The following is a 23,972-nucleotide window of genomic DNA, read 5'->3' as shown; positions in this document are numbered from 1 at the left end:
GGTCCCACGTTGACTGTCCATCTGTGCGCCCTGTCTGGGGTCTCTAGGGAAGAGGGAACCTTAGCATGGCATTAAAATGGTCTCTCTCCATCACACTGGGATAGTTTCCCCAATACTATTTATTTGGTAGGATGCTGTGTGTAACATGGGAAGATCAGCAGGCTTGGGGTCGGGGAGATGAAGAAATACGGGAGAAGCTGGCAGGGAGGTGGGCTCGGCTCTGGGCAGAAGACAGTCTAACTTAGTTTCTTCTTAGAAGAGGAGCCAAGCAGTCATATTTTGTTTCCCCCTTTGCAGAGCTTGCCATTCAAGCCAAAATTTCTGACAGATGCTTGGCCTACTAATGAGATGATGGGGCTTGCGTGGCCAGGCCACAAACACAGCTCTTCTCCCCAAATGTTCCACGCTTCAGTGGCCACACAAGCTACCCGAGGCACTTCAGGACCCGAAACACAGCGGCTCACTTTTCACAGTAAAATGTCGAGGTCGGGCCCCTCTGCCCTTCCCCCAGGCCCCTCGAAGCATCCTCTCGGTGCAGTTCAGGCTTTTTTTAAAAAAAATAATGGGACAATAAACTTCAAAAGAAAGAAGGAGAGAGCGAAAGAAGTCAGCTTGTTAGCTGATGTTTTATAAACACAGTGAAACCTATTAGAGCAGACAGGGGATTGGGGGATCGGACGAAGGCCCAGGAAACCCCCACTCGAAACACAAGGAGTCTGCAAGGATGCTTCAGCAGAGAAACAGAAATAAGAGGAATCAGGACCAGATGGCCCTTCTCGGAACAGAGACCAGGACTGAAAACCCTTCTTTTCAAACAGTAATGTAAATCAAATTGCTAAACAATTTCTATCTCTCTGTAAGTGACCTGGCCCTCCAGGGCGCTGCCCAGGGCTGGCTGATCAGGAGAAGGACAACTTCTCCTCCTTGACCCACATGACACAGTGGGACCCAGGGTGGGACGGCCCCACGTTTCAGGAGGGATCTCTTCTTGGTTTCTCTTTCCTTCACAGCCGTCTTCGCCTCAAGGGATGAAAATGAAAAGGGGAAGCAGACGAAGGTCAGCGTCATCAGGATGAGAAAGCCAACGCCTTTGTTCAAGGGAACCAGGCCCCTGGTTGAGCTCAGACAGCCCGAGGTAATCCACATCAAAGTTAATAGGTCTGAATCAGGATCTCCAGTCACACTTGGGGAGCGCAGACAGCCTGTCTCTCAGAGGAGACGGATACTTTCCAGACACTAATCCCTTCCTGCTCCCCGTTCTTTTAACACAGGCCCATTATGTTCTCTCATTTTAGGGGAAATGATGCTTTGAGAGGGGACTACTTATTACATCCCCAGTAGATTAGAAGACCAGCTCTCCCTGGAGCTTCTTGCACCCACTAGAGAAAGTGCCAGGGCCCTAGACAGTAAAAAGTGGGAGGTTATGACCATTAACATCACCCATCGTTTTCAAGGTCCATCCATTTCAAAAGGCCTTGGATACCGTCAATGGAGTGAAACAGGAAGCATGCTTCAGCTGTCTCCAGAAAGCTGCTAATGATATAGGAGCTAACGTTCAGGGAGCATTTCCTATATGTCAGACACTGAGCTATGTGCTTCACATGAGTCATTTAATCCAGTCCTCACAATGACCTTCTGTGAAAAGGAATTCCCATTTTACAGATGAGGAGTCTGAGGCTAGTGAGTGTGGCAGAACCAGGACTCAAACTCACATCTAACGCCAGAGTGTGTACTCCTGACAGCTACTCTCTATTGCTCGTGGTAAGACCCCTCCTCTCATCGGGAAATCCCACGTGGTAAGGAGGAAAGAGTACAGGGTTTGAGGTGAGAAGACCTGGGCTGAATTCTGGCCCTGCCATCAGGTAATGCTATGACCATGGGCGTGTTGATGCCCTTCCCCGGGCCTCAGGGTTCTCATTTGCGAGACAGACCAGTTCGGCTTACCGCACCAGGTTAGGTTTTCTGGGAACAACTGACATCACTGTTGAGTTAGCAGTTCACTTTTAAACCTCGTTCTGTACAGGCGTGTATTTACTTTATGAAGGAGGGAGACACGCCTATGAATACCTAGGGGATACAAACAAGACCACACACACATGCACACACATATACATATACACACATGCAGAGGGGTGTGACAATGGGAGGCAACCTTTGGAGGTCTACAAGAGACTCATATTCAGAAATGGAGAGCAGAGATGCTTAAAAGGAGGAGAAAGACCTCAGACTGTGGAGCCAGAGAGACTGGGCTCAATCTGGCTCTGCCGTCCACCAGCCGTGGGACCTTGGGCAGGTCATTTTTCTCCCTGAGTCTCACTTTCCTCAACTATAAAATCGAGATGATTACCCGTCCCTGGTAGGCATGTGTGCATGCTCAGTCAGTCAGTCATGCATGTCTGACTCTTTGTGAACCCATGGACTGTAGCCCGCCAAGCTCCTCTGTCCACTGGATTCTCTAGGCAAGAATACTGGTGTGGGTTGGCATGCCCTCTTTCAAGGGATCTTCCCAACCCAGGGAGCAAACCTGTGTCTCTTATGTCTCCTGCATTGGTAGGCAGGTTTTTCTTTCTTTCTTTCTTTCTTTTTTTTTTTTACCACTAGCACCTAGGTGGCTCAGATGATAAAAGAATTTGCCTGCAATGCAAGAGACCTGGGTTCAATCCCCAGGTCGGGAAGGTCCCCTGAAGAAGGGAATGGTAACCTACTCTAATATTCTTGCCTGGAGAATTCCATGGACAGAGGAGCCTGGTAGGCTAGAGTCCATGGGGTCGCAAAGAGTTGGATACGACTGAGCTTTCACTTTCAGCACCTACAGTGCTGGAAGTTAAATGACACCAGGCTTCTGGCCCAGAACCTCACACACGGTTAGTGCTCAATACACACCCTTCTCTTCCCCTCCCTGAGTGGGGCCTGTCCTCTCCCTTTAAGTTAGTGACTGCTGCCAGTGACGTCCTGGCTCGGGGAGGGGGTGGCGGTCGCAGGCCTGCTCTGGAGGCTCCCTCTGCTCCCGGGGAGGCCCGCCAGCCGTCTCTGTCTCACAGGCAGGAGCCGAGCTGCCCCCCACCCCACCTGGGGTCCTACCTTCCTCGCAGTTCTCGCCCTTGTAGCCGGGGTTGCAGATGCAGGTGCCCACGATGCAGGTGCCGTGGTGGCTGCAGGCCACGTCGATGCACTGGTTGGTTGGCACGTCGCACTCGGCGCCCTTCCAGCCGCTGTGGCACAGGCACCGGCCCTTCATGTACTGGCCGTTCCCGCTGCAGAGCACGGGGCAGGAGGCTGCAGAGACAGCGCCGGGAGCCTGGCGTGGATGTGCGCCCTGGTATACTCCGTCTGTCCCTTTCCACCCCGGGCTTCAAGTACTTTGCCATAATTCCCATATGTGTCCACCTGTCTGCTTCTCTTGCTTTACTTCATTCCAGTTAAAACACGTCTGGAACTGTCAGTTAAAGTATAGAGTGCAGGGCCTAAAGAATACAGCTGGGGCCCACTGAACGTTGCTTTCTCCTGTCCCCCTCATTACTGGTGACTGCATGGTGGCCGCCAGGCTCCTTAGACAGGAGGCTTCAATCTGTTCCTTGGGCTGGCTGCAAAAGACAGCTTGGCCTGCTGCTCGCCCCGCACCCCTCCAGCAGGACTCTCCTCCTAGTAGCGCTGTGTTTCGCTTCCTCCATCCTCACGTGCTGGACCACTTCGTGTCATCTTTAACCCAGCCACTCTCCAGCTTTCCCTGTCTTTCCGGCCTCCACTCAAGCCCCACATGCCATTGCTCCAATAAGAGAATAGCTGAGCCCAATGTGGCTCTTTAAAGTATTATCTTTCTACTCTGCCACTTAGCGTAAAAGGTTTTGTGATCATCTGTACGAAGGACACTATATAAAAATAAATTACGTTGCATTGTGCTCTAAGTACCGACAGCCTTACCGAGATACAATAAGGCTGCTTTACACACGACTCTTAACTTTAAGTGCATATGGGATGAGACAGTAATTCATGTTAGGAGGAATGCCTCATTTTCTCTCTGTGCCACCTTCCCCCGGCTCCCACCTGGCCTCCTTCCTTTTTAAAGCACTCAGCAGGTAATCACTATGCTTCCTCAGGTCTGCTGGCTCTGCTGTGTCAGCCTGAGTCTATGCTGTTTCATGTTAGGAAGAATAAGCAGAAGCCCCAGCGCAGCATCACGGCATGGCATTTGGAGGGCGCTGTGTCCTCAGCTTGGAAAGCCATCTCTGCCTTCCGCTGATGAAGAAACTCAAGGATCTGGTCTCTGTTCCAATGTCACTTCACCTGGAGAGCCTTTCCTATTCCTCATTCCACCCAAGCTAGGACCCTTCCACGCTGACAGATGTTTCTGCATCTAACTTGCTCTAGCCTGCTTCACCCGTCACTGACTGCTTTGTGATCATCATCTGTTTCTCTGTCACTCTCCCCGACTGAGAGGTCCTGGGCTTGAGTCTTGCTCAGTGTTGCAACCTTGGTGTCCAGCACAGGACCAAGTCCTAAAGGGCGCTAAGCAAACACCTGTGGGATGAGGCAAGAGGTGGAGAAACCAAAGGAAGGGGACTTTTCCTTTCCCCAAGAAGAGTGCCAAATTCTCAGGACCACCGATCATCCGGTAGCATTTTTCTTGTTAATTCTTCCAGGATAGAAAGGAAACCTGAATGCTCAGGCAAATCACAGGCAAACGCTGATTGGTCCTCCAAGGGGAAATCTACTTTTTCAAAGGACCCCGTGGCCACCCCTCTTGCTCCTACAGTGGACACGGGGTTCCCTGTGGCTGCCCTTCCCTCCTGACCTCCCCGGGCATGCGCCGTGGATAACACGACTGGGACAGGGCTCTGCCGGCAGACCTTCCCCGCAGGTCTCTGCTGGACCGGCCCCTGGGAGCGCTTCTCGCGAGAGGTGGGAGCTGGCTGGGATTTCTGCCTTTGCCCTGAGGATTGGGACCCGCAGGCCCAGAGGGTGGGGCAGGGCTCTCACCTCGGCCGCAGTCAGGGCCCAGGAAGCCCAGGAAGCAGTGGCAAGTCCCAGAGATGCAGTCGCCATTGCCATAGCAGTTGCTGGGGCAATTATCCACCGACTCTGTGGGAGAAAAGAGAAACAGAACTGCAAACAGAGGCTTCTTTACCCAAACAGAGGGCCCGGGAATCCAGCCTCGGGTTAACCACGACCCACACATTTGAGTGCTTTTGACGCAGTCACTGAAAGGAGTCAATCAAGTTAAAAATGTATGTTCTGTTTACTCTTGCAGAGGTGCATCTCAGCTGACATTAAGAGATGTGTTTGGGGAAATGTGTCCCTAAACTAATTTTTTATAAATCAAATTTGTATCTACAAATGCAGAGAAATTTTTCGGCTAAAAACACTGGGAGCAAATGCATGGTTTAACCCGTTAGAGGTTATCTTTGGAGGCTGGGTGATGGGTGATACCTATGGTCTTGACACTTTTTTGTGGTTTATATTTTTCACATAATGGGCTGATAATCTGTGAATCCAGTTTGTTTTTTTTTTCCACAAAGCTACTGGGGATTTGTAAATCGGTCTCTTCCCACCTCTGATTCTCCATCTCTCAGTCCAGACGCCACCATCTCTCACGGGGGTAACACAACAGCCTCAGGGCTGGCCTCCTCCTCCCACCCTGATTCATTCACCACCCAGCAGCCTGAGCCACCTCTCTGAAACAGATCTCAACCTGTCCTCTTCCTAAAAACTCTTCAGTGCCCCCTGCCCCCCATTTGCCGAAATGAAAAGAGCCAAACTCCTTCAAAAGGCATCGGGATTTTCCTTCACACCCCCTGTGCCCTCCCTGTATCCCTGGTATCTGCAATCAGTGCCCACTTTCTGCAGGGCTGCTCCATTCTCTAACGCATCCTGGTACATTTGGTATCATCTGTGTGACATGTCAAGGAAATACAGGCTTCATTGCAGGAAGCTTTTAGTAAAAAAAACTAATCAATGGTTTGTAGCTCCAGTTAGTATACATGCTATATAGAAAATCTGTTTATTTGGATTAGCCCGTTTCTCAATCACGCTAGATATGGCATAAAGGAAGAAGCCACTGTATTTTGAATGGCTTCTTTGTGCCACCTGTTTCCACAAAGCTTAGTTCATCTTGCTGCCACCAAATCTTCAAGTGTATCGATATTCCTACTTTACAAACAGCAACAACACCACGAGGAGGCTGACAAAGAGATGAAGGGACTTGCTGAAGGCCTCAAGAGATACTAATTAATGGATGCAGAATCTGAATCTAGGCCTTTGGACCCCAAGCCTGGTTTTCCTTAATGATGCTGTGTCATCTGGACCTTGAAGGAACTTCTCAGCCACAACCAGGAATGAACGAGGCAGATCTGTGACTCAGTGAGGCCAGTCTTGATGACAACAAAGGACCAAACAGTTGGAAGGCAGTGAATTCTAGGACTTTCAGAGCTTGAAGGGATCTAGGGAGACCTGATTCTGGGGCCCATTTTTCCAGAATCATGTTGGGAATCTAAAGCAACTTCCTCCCCACCCACCATTTCTGGGCCTCATCTTCCTCATATGTGAAATGAAGGCGATAGCAGAGATGATTCCCAGGACTGTTTCCTATTCTAAAATTCTATAAGCTTCTGTGCAGAAAAGACATCCTGACAAGGGCAGCAAGTCTTAAATCACCAGGAAATCACTTAGGACCAATGCAACAGTAGCTGATATGGGGCAAAACCAGCAGAGGAAGGTTTCTGGGAGGAGATAAGCGTGAAGGATGTCTTGAGTACAGGTAGATAGTGGAAGGTGGGAGATGTTGAGGCGCTCACGGCACAGGGCGTTTCCCAGAAAGGTCTTTTCCCAGTTGTCTGCCATTACCAACTTGGAAATGACTGAAAAGGGGCTCAAATGTGCAAATGAGTGGGAAATTTCCTTCACTTGCTGTCCCTCTGATAATATGAACAGCATACTACACCAACACAGAGTTAAGAACAAGAGGGTCTAATCTAGTCTGTATTCTCAATTTAAGGATTCGGAAGCCATTTGGGACCCAGCAGAGCAAGAGTCACAAGCCAGAGCCCTGAGCATCTCAGCTCTCCACTGGCTTTGCCTGGAAGAATAATGCTTAGTCACTTGTGTCTGACTCTGCGACCCCATGGACTGTAGCCCACTGTAGGGCCACAGGATTCTCCAGGCATGAACAATGAAGTAGGCTGTCATTTCCTCCTCCATTTGGGTTGGGCTCTTCTGAACCCAAGTCTCTTGCATCTCCTATATTGGCTGGTGGATTCTTTAGTACTAGCGCCACGTGGGAAGAATCTACATGCCTTTAAGTTTGTAAAGCCTCTATGTTAGGAGGGGCTTCTTAGAAACTATTTTTATAAAGGATAACTTAGGATGTTTTCTCTTTAATATTCTTTTTAAAATAAGAGAGGCTTCCCTGGTGGTCCAGTGGTTAAGAATCCACCTGCCAATGCAGGGGACATGGGTTCAATCCCCGGTCCAGAAAGATTCCACATGCTATGGGGCAACCAAGCCTGTGTGCTCAACTACTGAGCTCACACTCTCTAGAACCTATGTCACAACGTAGAACCTGTTCTCTGCAACAAGGGAAGTCAACACAGTGAGAAGCCCATGCATAGCAATGAACACCCAGTGCCGTCAAACAAACAAAAACATAAATAAAAATAAGAATCTTAAGTAAAGTTTAAGGCAAGATTGTTTTAAGCTTCAGGCTAATGGTACAATTTGAGGGTGAGCTCCATCTGCAGTCTTGCAGAAGGAATAAAGGACAGAGAAGCCAAAGGCCTGCTTCCACCTCTTGTTCCACTACGGAAGGGCTCCGGGACCTTGGTCATGTCCCTTGATCTTCCTGCACCTGTGTCCTCATCCTTGCACTTGCTCTTCCCATTCTCCCCTGCTGGGCGACTCCGACTCCTACTCAAATCCAACTCAAATGTCACTTCCTTGGACAAGTCTTCCTCATTTCTTAAACAGGCTAAGGTACTCCTGGGACTTTTTCTGTCGCTCCTGTTGAAGGACCAGGCAGCCTACATGGTTGACTGTGTACTTCTTGAGGACAGAAGCCGAGTTTATTCACCTATGCACTTGCCCTGGTTTCCAAAGAAGGGCCTCAATGAACGTTTGCTGCTGTCCCCGAAAGAATTCAGCTAGATGATCTCAGAGATCCCTCACAGGTCTAAAATCCTATGGTCCAGGTCTGCTCAAACCCAGTGGTATAACATGTGTCTCCCAACACCGTGGCCATAATTCCCAGCTGTGTTTTTAACAGGGTTGGTTGCAGGTAAGGGTCACAGACTTTCTAAATTTTGATTTATGAAGTCTGTAAGATACAAACCTGTTAAATCCAAAATGTCTTCCTAGTGAAAAGGTGTATTTTCTGTGACTGAATATTGTGTTGGTTGCTGAATCTGACAGACTAGAGGCCCGTTTGCTACAAAACTTGCCGCAGGCTGTTGGTGTCAGCAAAGGCAGGAGTTTTAGGAGACATGGAGTAATTTTACGATGGCAACACGGAAGGAGAAGCGAGACATTTGGAGACTATTTCTCCTTGATGAAATGTTTATGTATACAGTCTTTCTTCTGCTTGGAAGGATTTCAACTACTTGGGGTCCACTTGGAATCCTACAAATAATGAGTCTCCATTGACCAAATATCTCTAAGCTAAACGCTAGTGCAGAAGTGACACCCACTGGCTTGGGAGAAGTGTGAACTTTATTGCATAAACATGTTGCTATGTTTCCAATTAGTGTCTGGTGAGTTTTTCCCCCCTACAGTCCCTTCCTGCTTTGCTCATGTTTAAGCTGCAGTGGCCTTCATGTAGCAGAAGGTGTACCTTAGGTCTGCTCAGATCTGAATTAAAAGTTCAGCTGCCTGTACATAACTGATTTTCATAATTCAGTAGATGCTATGTTGGAGAACAGGGAGCTTTCTCTTAGCTTTTGCTTTTCTATCACAACAGTGGGTTCTGCTAGAAATGTGATTTTCAGGAACTTGTTTTTCCTTCCATCAATACTGGAATTCAGAGTTTAAATGCTTCCTGAGCTTGTTCTCTGGACATGTGTTCTGAGTGGGTGTGCTCTCTGAATGTTGAACAAAATATTGCTCAAAATACAAAGGGGCCTTTGCAGAAGGACAAAAAGACAACGATGCTCCTTCCTGGAGAAAACACAGGAGATGGGAAAACACAGAGGCCTCAGTGAGCCCACAGCGGTGCCTCATTTTGTCTGTTCACTTCCCTTTTCCATGGATAATCCAGTAGCATCACCATGTCAAGGTGAAAGATGATCACAGTTGGTGAGTATGTCTCCCGAGTCCAAGACTGATGCCTGGGAAAGCCTGCCTTCAGTTGCCACTTGTCCTGCTTTTCTCTTTTGAAATCCGGGAGCCTGATTTTGTAGGAAACAAGGGGAGACCACAGGGGAACATCCTGCCTGTCAGAGGGCTACTGGGCGGCCTAACGCCCTGCTGTTTCACAGGGGGAATGGAGGGGAGAGGAGAGGAGGCCTGTCTCCTTCATTGGCTTGCTTGCAGTGACTGGGGCCTGAGGCTGGACCCCAGCACCAAAGACAGAAGGAACCAGCTGTGAACAAGGTCAGAGCCCACTAGCCATCCTTGTCTCGCTCTTCTGCTCACCCAGCACTTATCCCTCCCGCCCAGCACCTCCTCCATGCATTGTTCACCTGGGATATGTCCCAGCTAACAGAAGGCCACCCTTGTCGCCTGCAGCTCCTTCCTCTGCTTCTCTTGTCTCTGCTGAGGTTGTAAAAGTGGATGTTGGCAACTCTTTGAAAGCACTTGTCTAAAGAGCCAAGGTCCACCTACTGCCCAAGAGAGGTGTATTCTCTGATGCCTCCTTCTCCTTAGGAGTTTGGATGCTAATGCTTCAGGCAAGAGGGAGGGAATGTAGACTACAGAACACCCAACTGGATGACTGAATACATCACTTGACTACAGCTGGTGAAATATATACTCCAAGTTCCATCTATTACATCCTCTTTGATCCTGAAGAGGGGTTGGATTTATTATTGACAACCAAAAAAAGGGAAAAAAAACTACCTAGTACAGGTGGAGTGTTAATTCTACAGTTACTCTAATAGAGACCCTCTCATTCTCTCTCATGGAACTGGGAAAGGTCTCTCATATATTCTAATTTATTCCTTATAATTATGAGAAATTGGTACCTTTGCCACCATTTCACAGTTTGAGATGGAGACCAAGAGCTGAAGTCACAGAGCTACAAGGGTGAATCTAGTAGGTGAATCAAGTTTTGTCTGAAGTCAAAGTTTATGGTAGGTGGCCTGGACCATAAGTATGGGCTCTGGTACCATACTAGTTGGGCTTCCCAAGTGGCACTAGTGGTAAAGAACCCACCTGCCAATGCAGGAGAAGTGAAGAGACCTGGGTTCAATCCCTGGGTCAGGAAGATCCCCTGGAGGAGGGCACAGCAACCTACTCCACTATTCTTGCCTGGAGAATCCCATGGACAGAGGAACCTGGCAGGCTACAGTCCTTAGGGTCGTAAAGAGTCAGACACGACTGAAGAGACTTAATGGGTACACATGTGCCATACTAGTTAGAAGCCCTTTGGCAAAGTTGTCTCTAAACACTTTTCCATCTGTGAAATGCGGTTAATAATAGCACCCACCTCAGAGGGTTAGTCTGAACAGCAAACAGTGTAACACTGTGCATGTAAAGAGGTTTGCCCAGCACTTGGCAGAGTTGGTATTTTGGTTTTAAGGGAGGGTCACACATGTCTTCTGTTTCTGAACCAAAGCAACACACGGACTTGGTCTAATGAATCCAAAGAAGGCAATGTGGGTTCTTGGGGGTAAACACACACACACACACACACACACACACACACAAAACACACAAAAACTCCCCATAGGAAAAACAGGAAAGCAGACAGGCAATGTGCTGAATGTGATGAAGGCAGGGTGTTTGGATAAATTTCCTCCTGGGGAAAAGGACTGTCAAAACAAATTAAACCTGCTGTCTCCCAGAAGCCCAAACACAGGCCAGCTCATGCCAATATCGGAGTGAACCTTTCTCCCTGAACACTCCAGACTGGAACTGGGCAGGTGCCAGGTGCTGGAAGGCTGTTCCAGGGGCCTTGGAGACATCACTCTCTGTAGGTGTCCCAGCTTTCTTTGCAGATGATGGAACTCAAAGGCTTCAGTCTGCAGCAGTCAAGGTCAAGGCAATGACAAACATTTGACAAAGGTCCTGATAGGCTGGGCTTGAAGCCAGTTCTGCACTGGCATTTGAACTGGGAGATCTGCTTTCAATCCTACCCAGAAGTCTACCAACTGCTATTATTAGCAGCTCCAAGGAGGGTCTAGGGGAAAGATTGTTCCCTTGATTACATTCTTTATTAATTATTTCTTGGGAGGCAAATCAAATTTCACCAATGAGACTGTGAGTTCCTTGAAGACAAGCAATATGTCTAGTTCTCCAAAGAGGCTGATGAGTGTGACACCCAAAGCGAGTCCTCAGTAACGTTAGTTGTATTGAGCAGCTGAGCAGAGTGCAAGGGGGAAGGGGAGGAAAGAGGTCAGGGTCACGGGCATGGCACGACAGTCAGACTCAATAGAACAGTTGGCGGCCAAGGCAACTACTGTTTCCTTGCTCTAATTTTTAGATGTGCAATGCCTAGAAGAATGCAGGGAGTGACAGAAGTTCAACTTTGCATTGCACCCTCAGTCCGTATATGGAGCCCAGTTGTTCGAATCTAGAAGGACATTGAAGAGAGCAATAGCTGGAGCATGTCCACTGAAGAGCAACCAGGGGGTTAAGAGAACTTCAAATCACATTTCAAATAAAGAATTCTTGAGGGAATTGGTAGTTCAGCTGACTAAGGGAGTATGAATCCTGCTTAAAAATACCTAAAGCACTTTTATGTGAAATAAAGATTAACCTTTTGTTTTGTAGCCTTAATAACTTGGCAGAGGTCCAGTACCTGAGGATTATCAGTTCAGTTCAGTTGCTCCATCATATCTGACTCTGTGCAACCCCATGGGCAGCAGCACGTCAGGCCTCCCTGTCCATCACCAACTCCCAGAGCCTACTCAAACTCATGTCCATTAGATTGGTGATGCCATCCAACCACCTCATCCTCTGTCGTGTCCTTCTCCTCCAGCCTTCAATCTTTCCCAGCATCAGGGTCTTTTCCAATGAGTCAGCTCTTCTCATCAGGTGGCCAAAGTATTGGAGTTTCAGCTTCAGCATCAGTCCTTCCAATGAACACCCAGGACTGATCTCCTTTAGGATGGACTGGTTGGATCTCCTTGCAGTCCAGGTACTCTCAAGAGTGTTCTCCAACACCACAGTTCAAAAGCATCAATTCTTTGGCACTCAGCTTTCTTTACAGTCTAACTCTCAAATCCATACATGACCACTGGAAAAATCATAGCTTTAACTAGACAGACCTTTGTTGGCAAAGTAATGTCTCTGCTTTTCAATATGCTGTCTAGGTTGGTCATAACCTTTCTTCCAAGGAGTAAGCATCTTTTAATTTCATGGCTGCAGTCACCATCTGCAGTGATTTTGGAGACCAAAAAAATAAAGTCAGCCACTGTTTCCACTGTTTTCCCATCTATTTGCCATGAAGTGATGGGACAAGATGCCATGATCTTAGTTTTCTGAATGTTGAGTTTTAAGCCAACTTTTTCACTCTCCTCTTTCACTTTCATCAAGAGGCTCTTCTTCACTTTCTGCCATAAGGGTGGTGTCATCTGCATATCTGAGGTTATTGATACTTCTCCCAGAAATCTTGATTCCAGCTTGTGCTTCATCCAGCCCAGCATTTCTCATGATGTTCTCTGCATAGAAGTTAAATAAGCAGGGTGACAATATACAGCCTTGATGTACTCCTTTCCCTATTTGGAACTAGTCTGCTGTTCTATGTCCAGTTCTAACTGTTGCTTACTGACCTACATACAGATTTCTCAGGAGGCAGGTCAGGTACCTTTGGTACCACTCCAGGATGTCTGGCTCTAGGTGAGTGATCACACCATCATGATTATCTGGGTCATGAAGATCTTTTTTGTACAGTTCTTCTGTGTATTCTGGCCACCTCCTCTTAATATCTTCTGCTTCTGTTTGGTCCATACCATTTCTGTCATTGTGCCCATCTTTGCATGAAATGTTCCCATGGTACCTCTTATTTTCAGGTATTCCATCTCTTTCAGAATTTTCCACAGTTTGTCATGATCCACACAGTCAAAGGCTTTGGCATAGTCAATAAAGCAGAAATAGATGTTTGTCTGGAACTCTCTTGCTTTTTCAATGATCCAGCGGATGTTGGCAATTAGATCTCTGGTTCCTCTGCCTTTTCTAGAACCAGCTTGAACATCTGGAAGTTCACGGTTCATGTACTACTGAAGCCTGGCTTGGAGAATTTTGAGCATTACTTTACTAGCATGTGAGATGAGTGCAATTGTGCGGTAGTTTGAGCATTCTTTGGCATTGCCTTTCTTTGGGATTGGAATGAAAACTGGCCTTTTCCAGTCCTGTGGCCACTGCTGAGTTTTCCAAATTTGCTGGCATATTGAGGGCAGCACTTTCACAGCATCATCTTTTAGGATTTGAAATAGCTCAACTGGATTTCTATCACCTCCACTAGCTTTGTTCATAGTGATGCTTCCTAAAGCCCACTTGACTTCACACTCCAGGATGTCTGGCTCTAGGTGAGTGATCACACCATCGTGATTATCTGGGTCATGAAGATCTTTTTTGTACAGTTCTTCTGTGTATTCTGGCCATCTCCTCTTAATATCTTCTGCTTTTGTTTGGTCCATACCATTTCTGTCATTGTGCCCATTTTTGCATGAAATGTTCCCTTGGTATCTCTAATTTTCAGCATTTCCCATTCTATTGTTTTCCTCTATTTCTTTGCACTCATCACTGAAGAAGGTTTTCTTCTCTCTCCTTGCTATTCTTTGGCACTCTGCATTCAATTCAGTATATCTTTCCTTTTCCCCTTTGCTTTTCGCTTCTCTTCTTTTCACAGCTATTTATAAGGCCTCCTCAGACAACCATTTTGCTTTTTCACATTTATTTTTCTTGGGAATGGTCTTGATCCCTGTTCTCTGTACAATGTCATAAACCCCCATCCATAGTTCTTCAGGCACTCTGTCTATCATATCTAATCCCTTGAATCGATTTCTCACTTCCACTGTATAATCATAAGGGATTTGACTTAGGTCATACCTGAATGGTCTAGTGGTTTTTCCTACTTTCTTCAATTTAAGTCTGAATTTGGCAATAAGGAGTTCATGATCTGAGCCACAGTCAGCTCCCAGTCTTCTTTTTGCTGACTGTGTAGAGCTTCTCCATCTTTGACTGCAAAGATGTAACCAATTTGATTTTGGTATTGACCATCTGGTGATGTCCATGTGTAGAGTCTTTTGTGTTGTTGGAAGAGGGTGTTTGTTATGACCAGTGTGTTCTCTTGGCAAAACTCTATTAGCCTTTGCCCTTCTTCCTTCTGTACTCCAGGGCCAAATTTGCCTGTTACTCCAGGTGTTTCTTGACTTCCTACTTTTGCTGAAAAGGACGTCTTTTTTGGGTGTTAGTTCTAGAAGGTCTTGTAGGTTTTCATAGAACCTTTCAACTTCAGCATTACTGGCCAGGGCATAGACTTAGATTACTGTGATATTGAATGGTTTGCCTTGGAAACAAACAGAGATCTTGAGATTGCATCCAAGTACTGCATTTCGGACTCTTTTGTTGAGTATGATGGCGGCTCTATTTCTTCTAAGGGGTTCTTGCCTACAGTAGTAGATATGATGGTCATCTGAGTTAAATTCACCCACTGCAGTCCATTTTAGTTCGCTCAGTCCTAAAATGTCGACGTTCACTCTTGCTATTTCCTGTCTGACCGCTTCCAATTTGCCTTGATTCATGGGCCTAACATTCCAGGTTCCTATGTAATATTGCTCTTTACAGCATTGTACTTTACTTCCATCACCAGGCACATCCACAACTGGGTGTTGTTTTTGCTTTGGCTCCATCTCTTCGTTCTTTCTGGAGTTATTTCTCCACTGATCTCCAGTAGCATATTGGGCACCTGCTGACCTGGGGAGTTCCCCTTTCAGTATCCTATCTTTTTGCCTTTTCATACTGTTCACAGTGTTCTCAAGGCAAGAATACTGAAATGGTTTGCCATTCCCTTCTCCAGTGGACCACATTTTGTCAGAATTCTCCACCATGACCCATTCATCTTGGGTGGCCCTACTTGGCATGGTTCATAGTTTCATTGAGTTAGACAAGGCTGTGGTCCATGTGATCAGATTGGTTAGTTTTCTGTGATTGTGGTTTTCAGTCTGTCTGCCCTCTGATGGAGAAGGATAAGAGGCTAATGGAAGCTTCCTGATGGAAGGACTGACTGAGGGGGAAACTGGGTCTTGTTCTGATGGGTGGGGCCATGTTCAGTAAATCAGTATAGTGAGGACTATAGTCCTTGGGAAATGGAGTTGGTTCAATACAAGAGCCAATAGAGAACACCACTTACGCTGTTGGGTTATATTCTATTGCTGTGTATGTATCTGCCCAAATATTGTAAGCTTTTGAGGGCAGGAAATGTGTTATTTATCTGAATCTCCAGTAAATAGTACCATCCTTGACTCATAGCACGTGTTAAATGAACGTTAGTTGAATGACCAAATGAATAGACTAGGTGAGCTATAAGGTCACACATTTTCAGTCACTGATGTACTGAGGGAGGGGGCAAATGCATGACAGGGATATTGCAGGGAGATTAAGACAGACCATATGATATCTTCCAAATCCAAAATTTCATGATGCTATGAGTCATGGAGTAAGGGAACATGCATGGATTGGGTCAAGAAATTTGGGTTCTCTATTTACAAAACAGAAACAGACTCACGTATGAAAGGAACCTAAATGTCCATCAACAGAAGGACGGATGAAGACGATGTGGTTCACATGTACAATGGAATATTACTTAGCCATTAAAAAGAATGAAACAATGCCATTTGCAGCAACATGGATGGACCTAGAGATTGCTACACAGAACGAGGTAAGTCAGACAGAGAAAAACAATTGTTATATGATATCACTTACATGTGGTATCTAAAAAATGGTGCCAATAAGCTTATTTACAAAACAGAAACAGAGTCACAGATGTAGAAAACAAACTTATGGTTACTGGGGGGGAAGGGGGGAAAGGATAACTTGGGAGATTGTGATTGATGTATACACACTACTAAATATAAAATACATAACTAATAAGGACCTACTGTGTAGCACAGAGAACTCTTCTCAATACTCTGTAATGACCTAATAGGAAAAGAATCTAAAAAAGAGTGGATGTGTGTGTGTGTGTGTGTATTTATATATGAAAAGAATCTAAAAAAGAGTGGAGGTATATATATATATACACACACATATATATATATATCTTCAGAGAAGGCAATGGCACCCCACTCCAGTACTCTTGCCTGGAAAATCCCATGGATGGAGGAGCCTGGTGAGCTGCAGCCCATGGGGTCGCTAAGAGTCGGACACAACTGAGCGACTTTCACTTTCACACATTGGAGAAGGAAATGGCAACCCACTCCAGTGTTCTTGCCTGGAGAATCCCAGGGACAGGGGAGCCTGGTGGGCTGCCGTCTAAGGGGTCGCACCGAGTTAGACACGACTGAAGTGACTTAGCAGCAGCAGCAGCAGCAGCATATATATATCTCACTGATTTACTTTGCTATATAGCAGATCTGCTATATAGCAGAAACTAATACAACATTGTAAATCAACTATACTCCAAAAATTTTTTTTAGAAAAGAAATAAACTCACAGACATAGGAAACAAATTAATGGTTACCAAAGGGAGGGATAAATTAGGAGTTTGAGACTAGCAGATAGAAACTACTATACATAAAACAGCTAAACTTTTAACAAGGATCTACTGTATAGCACAGAGAACTGCATTCAGTATCTTGGAAAAACCTATAATGAAAAAGAATCTGAAAAAGCATATAGATACATGTATATACACAAACACACATATGTATAGCTAATCACTTGACTGTACACCTGAAGTTAACAAAACAGTGTAAACCAACTATACAAAAAAAAAAAAAGACAAAGAAACTTGGGTTCTAGTCCTACCCCTGCCAGCAGCTTCTCAGGCAACCTTAGCCAAGACCCTTTTACTCTCAGCAACTTTCTTTTCATCTACAAAATTCATTAAATTTATTCAGCAAAATTTATTGAGCATCTCCTCTGGCTTAGGAAGTTACCCAGCACAGTGGATGACTTATACGATCTTTCAGGTCAAACATCCTGTGATCTAATGAATCAAATCAAATCGTCAGTATTTAGACAACTACACTAACAGATGAAAAAGATGAGAAAATAAATCATCATCATGATGTTTATGGCCTGAGGGAGGGAAAGGAAGTTTGCTCTTTTAAGAGCAGACCTCATGTTTTTAAACCTCTCTGCTGCGTCCTCAAATAACTAGCTTCACATTTTAATCTACCATGTGAGAGGCATCTCCAGCGAGTCACCGAGGAAGGAGGGCCCAGGGGTGGGAGCACAGAGCAGATGCCTCACTGGCTGCCTCTGGCTAAGAGCTCCCACCTCTGGCCCCCGGGCTGTTGGCAGGAGCCTTCCCAGATACCAGGGCCTGTAGATGGCCCGCTGCCTTTCCCAGGGAACTCGGCCCATGCGTAGTCTGCTGCCAGGCTCTGTGAGCATATGGCAGGGAGGCCAGCGAGACACATGGCAAGCAGTGATGAGACTGCCCAGTGCCACGCTGTTCAAGAGCACAAGGACCTTTCAAGGAGAGGTGCATACCCTCGTGTGTGGATCCATGTTTTCTTCCTTTATAGATTTATCCATCCTTCATCCATGCCTCCTCTTGAGGAGCCATGCTCTGCCCCTAGTTCCTGCCTGGGCTGTAGGCACAGGTAGACCAGATGACTGGCCATGGCTGGAACCCAAGGAGAGTCATTTTCACAGGCTGCTCAGTGCTCTCAGACATGGGCTGCTGCACAGAGGTTCTGGCCGAATAGATTCCCATTCTAGTATTTGAAATCAAATCTGCCCGGGGAATACAGCAGCTGGTGATGAGAGTGGAAGCCAAAAGACATGATCGGACTAGAGGGGCTGGGGAGGTTTTCCTGGTCACGGGGGAGCCCACGATCAGAAGCAGCAGTCCTGGGTGATCAGAGGAAGCCAGCCTCTCGGCTGGGAGAGGTAAACAGAGTGGGAGTTCAGAGCCAGGCATGAGTCCGCTCTGTCCCCGGGGAGAGCAGGACGGGGCTGGGGAGCAGCCTGGCCTCCCCACCGCGTCTCAGAGCCTGTTTTAGTCCCAGGCCATGTGAAGCTTTTTGAAGCTACTTCACCACCACACCTGCCTTTCCTTGAGGTGCCCTGAGAGTGTTTTTGCTTCTGGCAACTGAAAATACCCTGATACATCCACTCACTTTGGACCTTATGATGAGCTCTACCTGAGAGTTATCAGGCTTCGATGATAACTGCTAAGTGCAGGGCATGATGTTTTTAAAGCATTTCTGCATACAGTTGCTCACGGTTTCATTTGCGCCTTCAATAACTCTGTATGCAGGAAGGGAAAGTGCTGTTTTTTATTCCCCATTTTGTAGATGGGAACACGAAGGCAGAGAACTCATTCAAGTTCATGTAGCTAATAAGTGACAGGGCTAGTATTAAAATCTGTATTTCTCCTCCCACCTAAATGAGGGATTCTTCCCTGCACCATAACTGCCAATTCAATAAGAAAACATGCCGGTCCCACTCTCTTCGCCTCTGGTCTCAGTTATCGAGTGAGGATGACACAAGGGTGCCGGCAGGACCAGTAAATTCCAAATGGTACTGATTTCTGGTTTTGTTCATCGAAATTCTGGTGTTAAAACATACCTGCCAGCATTCAAGACTCAGAATGGGGCTCCTACCACTCACGTTGTAGCATACTTGGACAACAATATGGTTCTGTCATTTGCTCACTGATCATTCATTCATTCAAACAAGCTGGCTGATTCCACTGGGCTGGTGCCATCAGGAGGACCTGAAGAGTGGTCCTTGTTCTCAAGGAGAAGGAAAAAGGCTCCAAACAAGCCACTGAAGTCAGGCAGATCTGAGTCTAAATGTCAACTGGTGAGACTTACAGAAAGTCGCTGAATCTCAGTCTACTTATCTGTGGAAGGAGAAAACCATTTGCCTTACACAATTGTCTATATTATATAAAACTACTATGTGTGTGTGTGTGTGTGTGTGTGTGTGTGTATAGGCACACACCTGATACTTTGAAGGTGCTCAGGAAATACTGCTTTCTCCTGTACCTGCTGCTGCTGCTGCTAAGTCGCTTCAGTCGTGTCCGACTCTGTATGACCCCATAGATGGCAGCCCACCAGGCTCCCCCGTCCCTGGGATTTTCCAGGCAAGAACACTGGAGTGGGTTGCCATTTCCTTCTCCAATGCATGAAAGTGAAAAGGGAAAGTGAAGTCGCTCAGTCGCGTCCGACTCTTAGCGACCCCATGGACTGCAGCCCACCAGGCTCCTCCGTCCATGGGATTTTCCAGGCAAGAGTACTGGAGTGGGCTGCCTTTGCCTTCTCCGTCTCCTGTACCTAGCACAGGTTTTTTTCTAACTTCATCCTAGATTAGTTCCCTGAGGGGCTTGTTAAAACATGGACTGCTGGGCCCTCTCTCCAGAGTTGCAGATTTAATAGATCTGGGGTAGGGTTCCAGGTGACGCTGATGCCTGTGGCCTGGGTACCACTTTGAGAATTACTGATCTTGAAGAAAGGCTGGGACTTGACACACAAGTTTATAAAAACAAGACTAGAGGACACAAAGATCTAAACTATGCAAGAATGCAAAAGAACTCGTGGACCACTTCCAAAGAGGAGGGCTTGGCCCTCCAGGAGGGAGTGTTTGAATAGCTCTTAAAGAATAGGCGGCCTTTTGAAATGCAAAGCAGTCCTGGGCAAGATGGGGGTCGGGTGAGAGCCGGATGGAGAATAATCATCTTTGCTGCTCCCACGCAGTGACCTGCTGATCATCATGCCAACTTCATGTCAAGTCTGTCTTTGGAACAAATTATTTAAGAAATCAGATTTTTTCCCCCCAGTTTTTTAAAAGCTCAACTTGGTTGCTGGCTAGAGAGTTCCATCTAATGAGCATCACTTTGTGCTGAATTATGCTGTGATGACAGACAATGGAGGAACAGAAAAAGGCTCTGAGGAGGTGGGGGTGGGGGGAACTGTTAATTACTCTTCAATCTTTTATCCAGGCTTGTCACCAAGGTTGATGCTGCTTATAAACCACACAGAAAACCAATCCCCTCCTGCTCTGTTCATGTCAGGACAGTCACGTCTGAAAATGCACAGAACTATGAAAGATGACCTAGATGCCTGCAGGTTAAAAGGTCCATGGTGGCCAGGTCTTGCTTGGAAAATGCCTGCCTGGCATCACCTGTGGCCTGAATCACTGCATCAGCCCTCCAAGGGATCTTCTGCCTCCAGCCTTGTCCCCGTCAGTCTGTCCTATACCTGGAGGCCCAAGCTGTCATCCTGAAATTGAGTCTCTTCAGGCCCCCGACAAAGACACAGTTCCTTGGCATCTAGAGTCACTATCGCAGAGGCCTATGAATGCTTTTGTTTGCACGGTGTTTCAAAAAATTTGAATTAGTTGCCAGAATTTTTCAAAAAGGAGAGTTCACAGAAAAATCTGAATGGTGGCTTTTCTTTAAAAAATTGGGAGATCCAGCATGGCAGCAATCTCTCTTCTCATTTAGGAGAGGCCCAAATACTGAGATCGCCCCCAACCCCAGACTATAGCTTCCACACCCCTGCCACCTGCCTGGGCCCCACCTGAGCCAGGAGTCTCGCTTCCAAACGTCACTCACTTGGGTACTGCGTTTATGTTGCTGCCATAGACACACACCAGCTGTCCTCTGAGTCACTTCGTATTTTTAGACTCATTTATCTTCTGAAACAAATTTACTTAAAAAAGAAATCCGGAATAATAGTTCGAGTTACCTAATTATATTTTTTCTAGTTGACTAAAATAAAAATACAATTTTTGAAATAGAGTCTATGTACAATATAAAATAATCTTGAAAACTAAGGTTTAGGAAACACCGGGGAGGAGAAAGCCTGAGTTTTTGGAACCAAGAGTTGACTGCTCCAGTTTCCCTTCCCAGCCTAAATTCTTTGCCACAAGGTTCCTTCTCATGTCCTCTCTGGGATGCAGCCAAACTGCCCCGCTCCCCTCCTAAACCCACACCCCCTTGATGACTTCACCTGCACAGCCTTCCCCTCAACCCCCTCCACTTGTCCAAGTCCTACTTAACCTGAAAAGCCCCATTTAAACACCACCTCTTTCGTGATGCCTCCCCAGATCCCTCCTAGCAAGAGTGATCTCACTCTCTCTCATATGAATCCAAACAGCCATTTATAGCTACTTTTTGCTTATCACCTACGGCTGTCTACCTTGCAGTCTAGTTATTTATAAGCACTGGCTAGCTCCTTTTCTCTAGTAAGCGACAAACTCCTCGAGAGGAGAGAAGGAATCCATTTCCCATCCCCTTTCTTGCCCATGTCTCCCCAGTGGCTGGCACACTGCCTTGTCCAGAGCGGCTGTTCAGTCAACACTTGCTAAATATCAAAAGGCCATGAATGGTTGACTTCACGTCCTCTGGTGTGTTTGGCCTCAAATCCTAAGGCTGGGCTGCTTCTGTGGGGCTTGGACTGTTTATTTCCTTGCCGATTTCTTCTTTTATTTTTCATTTATTTTCAAATTTCATTTTTATAAATTTTTCCCAGACCCGTGGCCTCATTTTCATTTCTATTCCTCTGGGCCTATTCCAGATACAATACTGGGGCTTTCTACCCCTCAAAACAGCACTACCCATGTGTCTGGGGAACATTTGGTAATAAAACTTTGTGGGGCTCCCATTCTTCTTCCTGCAAGACCTGTCAAGATGGCATCTGTGAATTATGTGCTAGAATTACTTCCGCTAGGACACAACACAAAAAAATGATTATTGACAAGATGGATACATTCTCAGACTCTCGTGGATTTTTCTTTACAATAAATAGAATGCAGGTTGGCCAGTCATGCCATGATTGGGACACTCTTTCTTTCTTATTTATCTAGTGGGTAACACTCAATGTAATAACTTGGGTCTATATCTTTGGGCCAGAGGCCAAGTTGGAGTTCTGCTTGACACCAAATCCTATTAGAGATCATGGTAATGTAATTATATGTTCAAGCTAAATATTTTATAGCTGCTCTAGCCACCTAGATATTATCACTCCCTCAGCCCCTGGGCAGAAACTGCCCATGGCAAAAGTAAAAGCTACATGTCTTGCAAGGAAATGAGAAATAGTTGCTGCTGTTGAAACTTTATGGAAACTTCTGGCCACCTCTGATTCTCTGGCAGCAGCAGGATTTTAAGCCACCTATACACTAGGCTATGCACTTCCCTGGTGACTCAGATGGTAAAGAATCTGCCCGCAATGAGGGAGACCCAGGTTCGATCCCTGGTCGGGAAGATGCCCTGGAGAAGGGAATGGCTACCCTCTCCAGTATTCTTACCTGGAAAATTCCATGGACAGAGGAGTTTGGTGGGCTACAGTCCACAAGATTGAAAAGAGTTGGACATGACTGGGCAACTAACTCACACATATACTAGGCTATAACACAAATTTTAGCCCCTGTCTGGGCCTGATGTGGAGGGAAAGTCTCTCAATCTCCCTAACGAAAGAAACACTGGCCAGGCCATGTGCTAGGCTGTCTGCATGCCAGAGCACTAGACCACAACCCCTGTGGCTGGCCAGCCTTCCTCCCAGGTCCCAGGTTCCTGCCACTTGTCCACTGAGCTGGAGTGTGAGCACTGCCCAGATGTGGTCGGCCGGGCCCTGACTCCCAGGCTGAGTCTCCAACCCCTCTGTTCCTCAGAGCTGGATCCCACCTCTGGCATAATTTTTCAGGAGCTCCCTGACCCAGGACTGAGCACAGACCATATAATCAGACAACCTGGGTATGATTTCCAGATCTGACTCTCACCAGCTGCACATCCCTTGGAAAACCATATAAGGTCTCTGAATCCTGGTTTTCTCACTTGCTTATTTCATAGCAGGGTTGGGGGTTAATGAGATAACCCATGTAAAGCAATTAGTGAGGCTGGCAGTAAATGTCTCATCTTTCTGCAGGTGTGTGTGTGAGTTGCTCAGTTGTGTCCAACTATTTGTGACCCCATGGACTGTAGCCTGCCAGGCTCCTCTGTCCATGGAATCCTCCAGGCAAGAATACTGGAATGAGTTGCCATACCTTCCTCCAGGGGATCTTCCCAACCCAGGGATCGAACTCATGTCTCCTGTGTTTCCTGCACTGCAGGCAGGTTCTCTACCACTAGTGCCACCTGGGAAGCTCCAAATATCTCATCATTGGTAAGTAGAATGTAACCAAGCTAAAACACATCAAACAAAGCAAACCCATTTTTGTTCAGGCCAAGTCAGAGGCTGAGTGCCATAACAGAGCGAGCCCAGACTTGAGAATGAGACCCCTGGCATTCTCATCCACTCTGCCTCCTCCTGTGACCGTAAGCAAGTCACTTGGCCTCTCTGTGCCCCAGTTTCCTTTTCTGAAAAATGGGCATAGTCATACAGACCTGAATTCAGTTCTCCTTCCTGCTGCACTTGCAGGTACGTGCACTTAATGCCTACAGGACAAGAGGAACCTGGACTTCACCTTGGGGTAGCAGCAGCCCCTGTGCTAACGTCGCCTCTGCACAGGACGGGCTGATGGGGTTAGGACACAGTTATGTTTCTCCCACCTGCGTAGCACTGCAGCCTATGGGATGCACCCACATGGGGGAACGGGGCGCTGAATTCTCTCTTCCTTTCAGCTTATACCTCCAAAGTATGGATGCACACCCCACAGAAAGCATGCCCACTTTCTGTGAAAGATGAGTTGTAAGGGTCTGGTCTCCCCTA

General features: G+C 46.7%; 1 protein-coding gene across 9 annotated transcripts in view; it reads right to left on the bottom strand.

Moving 5' to 3' along the window:
• The window catches only part of TENM4 (teneurin transmembrane protein 4), a 1,425,092-nt gene that overhangs the window by 158,825 nt on the left and 1,242,295 nt on the right, over positions 1–23,972 (bottom strand). For all 9 annotated transcript variants that reach the window (XM_044944048.2, XM_045165964.1, XM_045165965.1 and 6 more), the window contains 2 exons: positions 4,978–5,079; positions 3,082–3,276 (listed from right to left, as the gene is read on the bottom strand). In XM_044944048.2, the coding sequence (XP_044799983.2) occupies positions 3,082–3,276; positions 4,978–5,079 (297 nt within the window). The remainder of the gene's footprint in view (positions 1–3,081; positions 3,277–4,977; positions 5,080–23,972) is intronic.

Source organism: Bubalus bubalis, chromosome 5 (assembly GCF_019923935.1).
Source record: "Bubalus bubalis isolate 160015118507 breed Murrah chromosome 5, NDDB_SH_1, whole genome shotgun sequence".
In the NCBI taxonomy this organism is placed as follows: domain Eukaryota; kingdom Metazoa; phylum Chordata; class Mammalia; order Artiodactyla; family Bovidae; genus Bubalus; species Bubalus bubalis.
This window is presented reverse-complemented; position numbering and strand designations above follow the sequence as displayed.